Genomic DNA, 10055 nt, shown 5'->3' on the forward strand with positions numbered 1-10055 from the left:
GAAACCCTGACCGCGAGCCCTAAGTCTGCAGCTGAACATGTACTTTACCGTAGATAAATACAGCGCAAGAACAGCTGTTTTCCGCCTGAAGTTTTGCTTTTTCCAGCATTTAGAAAGAGACCGCGATGACCCGCATCCGCTACCAAAACAAAGCTCAGGGCATAAGCTGCTGGCCCCCGCTTTGAGGTGTTATTACCGCAAAGTGTGGGATGCGCAGACATGACTACATACGCACTGTCGTCCACATATGTTTTAAACACGTTTTTGTGTTGTCCATACATGTCCATACATTTGAATATGATTCTCGTTTCTTTTTTCTTTTTTTTTTTTAAAGCAGTTTGGTGATGAGATAACTTTCTTCAGGCCGCAGCCTTATACCACCAATAAGTAAACATGACATTGTGCAAGACGCTAAAGCCCAAGAACTAGATCTTTACCACTGATTGTATGCACAATACACATATTATCACGTACGAAGGGAAAGGAGTGGCTGAATTCTACAGTTTCAGAACATGCTGATTCAGTGGATCGGTTCATGCGTTGGTGCACTGACACGTGCGCTTTTTTTCTTTTTTCCCACTGAAGCATGTAAAAATGTACCCGTGAAGCAAGTTTGCCCTTATTTGACTCAAATGCATTCCCTCCAGGAAGCAAAACGAATACAGTTGTGCTTGCATCTCAGAATTGCCCATTCACGTAATTATTTCTAGTTTTATATAATTGTATGATAGCCCATCATATAATTGTATCACACAAAGCATTTTTATTTTTCACGTTGATAAGGACTTGTTCTGCAATCCCAGTTTGCTGAGTAAGATAAGATAAAATAGCTGTTATTACTCCTACATCTGGGAAATGGGCATTATTACAGCAGCAAAGTAGACAGATAATAATAACTGGAACAATAATAAAACAATAGAATACTTTATTATTTTGTCGGTCATATGATCTGATAGAAAAAATACATAAATCAAGCATTGTACGCGCTCTGGTTAAGCGGACATAAAGGTACAAGGAGTTACGTTGACTGATCAGTGCTTAAATTGATTAATTTTTAATGAATTCAGACAGACAGAGTATATCTTAAACCGTCAATGTGTTTGAAGGCAGTAAAATGCTGTGCGCGAGAATCAATTCGTCTCTCACTTCGGTTTAATATTTCATCCACAAGCAGACAAAACTATTAAATATATGCCAACATGCTCCACCCACAGGCGAAGAAAGTAATTATGAGTTTAATAACAGCATTTAGGTTTCGTGGAGTTCACTCCTCCAATCAGCAGGGGCGCACGAGTAACAGAAATCTCTTTTGAATCGGGCAAAGGAAGGAGTGATTCTCCGTTCTCTTCCGGGTGGTGGTGCAGCAGTAAAGTTATGTTACTAATCGTTTGGCTGACACTTGTTTTTAAAGTAGATAAGCGACATTTATTACTCCTCATTGACTGTGCTGATTCCGCCACATCTTTAAATGACTTTAGTGTACATTACTTGCTGGTCGTTAAGACCCGCCTCCTGGAATATGATTGGCTACCGTAGTGTGGTTTTAAGGTTACGTCATACCTTGAGCGACAGCTCGAGCTGCAGCTGTAGCAACCGGTGATAGGGAGCTTAGCACGGACATATACAGCTGAGGGGTAAGTTCCCTCGGTTTTAATGAGGTTGGTTATCAAATAATAAATGTAACACCCGGACTTTTTCCTCACACTAAACATATTCGTCGAGAGATATCGACAGTAGAGACAAAATTGAAAGTGCACATCTACTTAAATTGTACTTCTTTATTTTGGCATAAGTAACCTAGCGAGGAGACTTAGAGTTAGCTAAGAATTTACATTCAGGTGTTACACACGCTCACACACTTGTGATATTTGCCTTGTGTTTCAGTTATTTTTTGGTATGGCCATAAATGAATATGTCTGAGTTCACTTTAATTTCGTCCCGTTAGATAACTTACAAATGTTACGCAATGCAAACTGTGTAAGCAGGTGAAAGGCAGTTGTGTCAAAAAGCGAATACTAATGTTTCTACGTTTTTTAATGTCTAATATGTTTGCTTGTGTTGGTTAATAGACTGTAGTCAACGGGATTTACGGAGAACTCAAATGAATTATTCCAATCTCTGCACTCTTTTCCAGATCTCTCTTGAAAAACTATTAATAAAAAACAAACAAATAAAAAACACCCAAAACACTTTTTACCTTATACTTTCTCACTTTGACTTGATATCGTCCATAAGACATGTGTTGGACAGATCATAGGCCAGTTAGTCATCTACAACAGTTTACCCCTAATAAATCTTTGGCAAATACCAGAAGTCACCGTTTTCTTTATCCTACTGCAACTGTGACACCCAGGCTGCTCTCCAAACCAAATGCACAATGTGAAGCTTAACATACAAGACACCTAGAAGTATCATTAAATGCCTGCTTTGGATCTGTTTATCCCTTAACAGTGGATTTAAGTACCATTATTTCTCTTTTTAACACATTTGTGTAATACAGATGTTTTTGCTTTGTTATCACAGAGTTCTATTTTGTCAGCAGTTTGCTAGTGTTTCAAACACTGGATGGAAAACGTGTTTTTCATCTGCATCAAATGATTATCTACCTTAAAAGACAGAAATTATTAAAACTATTAAAACAAACTGTCACCATCTTATTGTTAATGACGCACATAGGACTACTGCAATTTAGTTATATACATTTGAAAAACACTTAATACACACATTTAAATAGAAATAAAACAGTTTCATTAGCAACCAGTGACTTTTAATCATTCAAGTGTTTTAAATACAACTCTTTTCTTATTTCAAGTTCAACCACTTAACTCCAATTTAAAGCCTTATAAAAAGACCTATATAAATAAATAGCCGATTTTAAAAAAAAGAAAAGAGAGAGAGTCAATGTTAAGGAAATGCAGAAGAAATGCACAAATTATTCACATGTTAACAGTACACCCCCCTTCTTCTATAGATACCTCCTGCTAGGGGACACACTATGACAGAGAAGAGGGTCTGAACAACAGCGAAGCCTTTTCTGATGCTCTGTGTGGATTCATGCTGATGTAAGAAACATTTCTTGTCACTGTAAATGCAGTAAAGTAATACAGATGCTATATTAAAATGCACAAATAGCTGACAAATTACAGGGAGATCTTGAATATTTGACCTTAATATGGGTTTCATTTGTTTCCTCTGTTATGGTATTACAGAAATCACCATTTGTAAGATATGCTGGCTTTTCCTTTAATTTGTGGCCCATCTGCATATTAACAGTTGAGCATATGCACACTGCATTCCATATTGCATATGCTTACATACTGTGCTAAAGAGGTCTTATTGACTCGATAGGTTTTTGACTTTGCTGAGTGTTGATAAACCTAGTATAAATTTGTAGTAAGAAGTACTCAATTAATTTGTTTCCATTGTTCCCAGCTTTTCTTTTCCGAAGCTGAGTAGAGCAGTGGTGCGTGTGAGGAGATTGGCAGCTCATCTCAGCAAGGCAACCATGTCAACAAACCTCCAGAGCAACAGTTCGTCTTTTGCAGCCAATGGGGATGCTCCTACTGCAGCCATTCTCATCATTGGAGATGAGATTCTTAAGGTGCTTTTGGTGTTGATAAAGTTTGTGCCTTGTGTGGCTTTTAAGCTATACGTGTGTGACAGCACCCAAATGAAAATCACTGGGAGTTTGTGCAATTGAGGAAATCAATATAAACTGGGTTTTTTTGTAATAGAAGTAGGAGCCTGCATTGTGCAGTGTTTAACATATACCATCATCTGCATCCCTATGTGTTTGGACCTCTATCCAGTCTCTGATGTGCATTTCATGACCTCAGGGGGGGAAAACTGCGACGGTTACTTTATGTGGCAGCTGTGGCTGTTTCTGAAGTCACAAGCTTACTATTATTATTTTTTTTGACTTGACATGATCATGATTTAAACATGAAGTATTTGATTTTTGTCCAGTGTCACATCTCTCTGCCTGAAAATCACCCTTCAGTCCTTGAATTTCATCAAGCAAGACCTTGGAGTTTCCTTTTTCTTTATTTTTTTTTGTTTCTTTTTTTTTTTTTAAAGTTCTTGAATCTGATGTGCATGTGGGTGTCTCTTTCAGGGTCACACAGTGGATACCAACAGTGCCTTTCTAACTAAAGCGCTTAGGAAGCTTGGAGTGTCTGTGCAGCGCATAACAGTCATACCGGATGTGCAGGCAGTCATTGCCAAAGAGGTGGCCCTCCTTTCATCTCAGTATACGCACCTCATCACATCGGGGGGTATAGGTCCCACTCACGATGACGTCACCTTTGAGAGTGTTGCCATAGCATTCCACGAGGAGTTATATGCCAATCCAGACCTTAGCAAGCTGGTTGAAGAATTCTTCGGGGTTAGGGAGAAAAACAGTGCTGCTATGAAGCTGGCGATGGTGCCTCGCTCAGCAAAACTTAACTATGGAACTGACCCTCAGACTGGGCTAAAGCACCGCTACCCTCTGGTGAGTGAACTCGGTACAGAGGAATTTTTATAGAACACAAAGTTACTTCAAATATATCCAAGCTACATGGTGCTGTTCAACCCATAACCTTTCTTTAAGGTAAACAAAAGTGACGGTGTTTTCTTTAGAAGACAGATTGCAAACTAACTAGTTGCTGAAGCAGTGAAAATAGCTTCCTGCAGTGGTCAAAACAATAAATACTCTGAGCACACACAGACACCAGGCGTGAGAAGCATTCACACCTCTTACTCACAGGTCATTAAATTTGGACATTTTTCTCTTTAAGGTTAATGTCATTGGTGCTTTATTAATGTGTTTCAAGTTGAGAAACATTAATGTACAGTATATTATTATCCTATTGAGAATTTAAAATGAAACAATGAAGAACAGCCCTTAAAAAAAGTGCCCTGTCTCCACAAAAGGTGGAGAAGGAGTTGGATACCATTCTCATGCTTGTTAGCTATAAATGGAACCCCAGGCACCAGCCATTTACCTTAGCAAAAATAAATATCTGACATTTACAAAACTGTAAATCTGTCCTCAATTGTTAGCTGTCTCTGGGTTGCAGAGATGTGATTTAATTCCTGCATCATATTTCAATAGTTTCAACAATGATGGCTCGAGTACCGCCCCACATCTTTTCTTACAATTTGATGTGTCTACCTTTTTCTCCCAGGTCAGTGTACGTAATGTGTACATCTTTCCCGGGATCCCATCTTTAATGGAGAAGGCCTTCAATGGGCTGGAGCATCTCTTTGCTGGTTCAGGGACCACCTTTCACACTCGCGAGGTAACTCCATAACCAAACCTGTTACTTCAAAATCCAGTCCAAGTCAGAATTAGTATACATTTGTTTTTTTTCTAATTAATTTTTATGTATTTATTTATTTTTTACTTTTTGTTTATATTAGAGTTTAGTACTTCCTCTATATTTCTGATATTTCCTTGATATTTTTAATGTATTTTACCTTTTAGTTTACTTTTAGTTGAGTACAATAATGTTGATTTGAATGCAGTGTTTAAATAGTACAATTAAGTTTACCAGACATTAGCTTTTTTTGTTTTTAGGTGTTTGTCGATGCAGATGAAACAGACATTGCACCTGTGCTGACTAAACTGCAGGCTGACTGGGGCCGAAAGGTGGCTCTTGGCTCCTACCCTGACTGGTTGAGCAACTATCACAGAGTTAGGCTGGTCCTGGACGCAGACAGCCAGCAGGAGGTGGACAAAGCCCGAATACAGCTGCTAGACAAGCTGCCCAAGGGGAGCGTGGTGCCCTTAGTCACAGACCCGGTGTCCATAGCCCCCGCTGAGGTGTACGGATTGGCCAACAGTGGTGAGTGTGCGGAGAGTAATGGAAGATGATTCTTAAATATGAGTCATCTTGATATAAAGTGAATACTGACTTGTGCATTTTACACAGGCATTGGGACCAATAAAGAAAGTTAAAATATTAAAGTAATTTAAGTCGTAAAGTCAGAGTGGATAATAAAAAAGAAGAATATAACTCTGTGAGACAGAATGGTGAATAGATTACAATAAAACTTCAATAACTAAGCTATGACAAACTACTAACAGCTTTTTTTCTTTTCTTTGGATTAGACGTAGAAATGTGGGCTCATTTCTAAGATGCCTCACAGCTTGACTGCATTAATTATGAACCATCCTCTTACTGTCGATTCCTTCCCACAGGTACAGAGCTGGGTGAGAAAGTCATGTCTGCACTGAAAACAATAGAGGCAGCACTCCATCAGTATTCAACAGAGCAAATCTGTGTTGGCTTTAACGGGGGCAAAGACTGCACAGCGCTGCTCCATCTCTACTATGCTGCACTGAAACGGTAACAGGAGGGGAGAAGACGAGATGAGACAATTAAAACAATTTTGTGGATTTTTTTAATCTGTGGGGGGAAAAAAACAAATGACCTGAGAGATGAAAGATGAAACTGAAGATTCAAATTAAAAACATAATGATAGCATTAGCGCACAGTGGGGTGTGAGATCTCAGCAGGAAGTAAATGGAAAAAGAAAACTAGTTTGAGGGTAGCACTTAGAGAAAATCTTGGAGAAGACTGACTACTTTTTTGGACTTTTCATGACCTGTGCTGGACAGATTGTGAGATATGACAAATACTTATCTGATGTTTTTCTGTGCCAGCATTGCTTATCTTTTTAAAAAATGTCCCTTTTTTCTCTTCCTGTCACTCTCAGCCGATATCCAGATACTAAAGAAAAGGTGAAAGTTCTGTATATTCGTATTGTCTCTCCATTCCCAGAAATGGAGAGATTTCTACAGGACACAACAAAAAGGTGAGCTATCTGTCATCTAGCTATCTATCCAGTTGATGTCATGTATTTTAATATATCCAGTCCAGGTCTTGTTTTGAAAAATGTGGCCTAACCCTGTCTGTGTGGCACCACTGTATCTCATTACTTGGCGTTGTATGTCCCAAAGATATAGCCTGGAGCTGTTCACTGTGGAGGGCAGTATTCGCCAGGCACTGAGCGAGGTGAAGGAACGAAGGCCAGAGCTAAAAGCCGTCCTGATGGGGACCAGGAGGAGCGACCCTTATTCACATACACTCACAGCCATGTGTCCTACTGATCCTGGCTGGCCTGACTACATGAGAGTGAACCCCTTACTAGTGAGTGACACACAGTATGCATGCCGTTATATTACGACAGTATGCTGGCTCTACGTGGCGTGAGGCGGTATGACTCGCCTCGATCTGTTTTCCTTTACAATCGAGTACCACTAAATGTGCGTGGGGTTGTTAGAGCAACTTGGCCAAACATCCCGTAATGTCATTTGTACGTGACACGAACGCTACAACAAAGGTGGACATCAAAGCGATGGTATACCTGCTGCTCAGTCTGTGGCTTTTTGTCAGACTGGGACCAAGTAGGTACTAAAAAAGTACCTGATACCAGATACTATCACCGAGGCAACCCGAGTAAGTACTAATGGAAACAGCTATAAGATCATATCTCATGGTTTTCATTTTTAGCGCTTTTTCTGTTGCAGTGCTGTTTCTCTCTCTTTACTGATTTCATCTCTCTCTAGACTCAAATGAAGTCAAAGTACTTTCAAAATAAAGCTAAAAATACCCCAAAATACTTGAACAGAAAACAACATCATGCACAGATGGATTAAGACCTTTCTTCTATATTTACATGAAATACAACCATCTAGTAAAAAATGTGTATTTCCCAATTGGTTGGGAGTAGTTCCTCGAAGTTGCTTGTTACCAATTCCATCAAAAAACTCTTAGCAATTGAATTTAATTACTTGCAGGTTGCCACGGTTCCATGTAGCTTTTTACCCCTTTAGCTGTAAAAGGCTGATGGGTTATTGTCACAATGAATATGCAAGTTTGTGTTACTTGAGAAGGAGGTGACGTGGGATTTTGAAATTGATACCACAGATGCAGCTACTAAAAATTTCAGAAGAGTTTGACTCCTTGATCTCAAGTTCAAGGTCAGAGGTCAAGTTTCTTGAAAATCTTTTGAATGTGATAATTTGATTTTGAAATTGAAGTTATAGGTGTATCTAATAGGAGGGATACCTCTGGTAAGCCGCTAGTATTTTTCTTGTTTGTCTGCAGTACTTCCCAACCACAAGTTAAAGTAAAGGTGGAAGTAAAACTTGTTTTGTTGAAATGTACAACACAAATCGGAAATGGAGAAAATTCACCTTCAAAGGGAAAGTTGTGCCAACATATTTCAAAAGGCCAGAGCTCAGTTTCTGGATCGTGTCAAACTTTTCATAGTTTCATTACAGCTCTGAGAGCAGCTGGACTGTATTTGTAGACAAGTACGTCACTGTATGACCACAGCAATATGGTAGTGATTAAAGCAGTCACGTGGAGGTTTTTGTCAAGTCATTTGGAGAATACACATTTTTCCTAGCGACAGATGTCACTGACCGATGTGTAAACCTGCGTGATTTAGGCCTTAGCAGTCATTTTCCCAGTGACCACTCATAACCGGTCATTTTCCCTTCATGACCAGTGATTGTCAGATTGTAGGGTCGGGTAGTTATTATTCACTTATTCATTTGACACCACATTGTCACCATGATCGTCACATGTCTAAAACAGCAGGTGTAAAATAATGTGTCTGCAAAAGCTCACGACCTGGGAAAGCTTCACTTGTTATCCTTGATGTTATTTGTCATCTTGATAAAAATTTCTGAATAATGCTTTATTCGTAAAGCTTTAAACGACTATTTTTCCTAAATAAACTCGCACATAATGTGAGTGCACCAGTACATTAAAAGGCTTTCTAATGCAACACCAACGCAGAGTGAGGGATGCATGTTAACATTTCAACATGAAAGGGTCACAAAAGTGAAATCATTGCAGTGCTTTTTGCTGAATAGCTGTAGCGAGCTCACGTCTTGTTCTTCTGTTTAGTCTGCAGGAAGAATGGATGTGCATAAGCGACATGGCAGTCGCCTGCTTTATTTGATTTTATTGTTAATGCTAGTACTGTGTCAGCTGCTGTGATGGAGCACATAGAAGCACAGGTACATTTAGCAGTTGACCTCAATTCAAGATAATTTATGTAGTGCTTTATTTCATGAGTATATCTAAAAGGACTCCACAGAGGATGAGTTATTATAGCTTGAACAAAGGGAGTCAGTTGCAAACCAATTACATTTGTTTTCTAACACTCTCCAGGACTGGACATATCACGACATCTGGGCATTCTTGAGGACATTATATGTGCCGTACTGTATTCTCTATGATAAAGGGTAAGGATGTGTTAGTTGTCTTTATTCAGGTGTACACAGCTTAAAAAGCAGATCTTTAGGTCTAAAATATCTCTGTTGAAATGTAGGTACACTTCACTCGGCAGTATGGACAACACCTGTCGAAACGAGGCACTGAAGATGGTGGATGCCAGGGGGGTGACACGATACAAACCAGCCTACCTCTTGGAGAATGAAGAAGAGGAGCGAAACTCCCGCGCCTAAAACCATCTGTGCTCGTCTTACTTAACCTGTTCTTCGTGGAGCCATTATTTTTTCTTTTTAAGGATGTCTGCTAACCATCCACCCTCATTTAATTCATAAGAAGGACCTTTTCAAAAATACCATGTCTGATTGCGGAATGAGATCACAGAGAAAATGTGTGTTGCTTGTGTACATGTGCGAGTCTAAAGTAATGGCTCTCTGTGCTGTTGAATAAAACATCACTCCTTTTTTTTTCTTCTATTGTCATGTTACTTTAAGAGGGCTCTCACATACAAATGGGAATCTGCAGGGCATTCAATATAGCTCTTCACTTAACTTATTCATGCCTCCCTTTGTCTTATCTCCAAATCCAATAACAACACTCCACCAGAAAGACGGGCTCCATCAAAATGTATTTGTAAATAATGTGAAAAGGTTTTTCTCATCGTGGAGAGAACACCAGATTTGAGAAACTCCCTGATGAAGGCCACCCAGCAGGCTCTCGTTTGCTAATCCGTGTCTCATACTGAATACCCAGAATTGCAGGCTGCAGCACGTTTAGCTGAGCATCTCCCCACCACACACCCGCTCGCTGTAGTTCTCTTTG

At 39.5% G+C, this 10055-nt stretch overlaps 1 protein-coding gene across 2 annotated transcripts; it reads left to right on the plus strand.

The window, feature by feature from the left end:
• Positions 1 to 1393: 1393 nt before the first annotated feature.
• On the plus strand, positions 1394 to 9698 carry flad1 (flavin adenine dinucleotide synthetase 1). Of its 2 annotated transcripts, none has more exons than XM_006804895.3 (11): positions 1394 to 1634; positions 2972 to 3062; positions 3433 to 3601; positions 4115 to 4492; positions 5169 to 5282; positions 5561 to 5828; positions 6185 to 6332; positions 6703 to 6801; positions 6947 to 7136; positions 9174 to 9247; positions 9334 to 9698. In XM_006804895.3, the coding sequence occupies exons 2-11, from the start codon at positions 3055 to 3057 to the stop codon at positions 9467 to 9469; spliced, it is 1584 nt and encodes a 527-aa protein (XP_006804958.1). In that variant the 5' UTR covers positions 1394 to 1634; positions 2972 to 3054; the 3' UTR covers positions 9470 to 9698. The 2 variants fall into 2 exon arrangements, with proteins under 2 accessions (XP_006804958.1, XP_035769838.1); XM_035913945.2 differs by having other exon boundaries at positions 1559 to 1658.
• Positions 9699 to 10055: the final 357 nt, after the last annotated feature.

The sequence above is a fragment of the Neolamprologus brichardi genome, chromosome 11, assembly GCF_056152115.1.
Source record: "Neolamprologus brichardi isolate AB-2024 chromosome 11, ASM5615211v1, whole genome shotgun sequence".
Taxonomy (NCBI): domain Eukaryota; kingdom Metazoa; phylum Chordata; class Actinopteri; order Cichliformes; family Cichlidae; genus Neolamprologus; species Neolamprologus brichardi.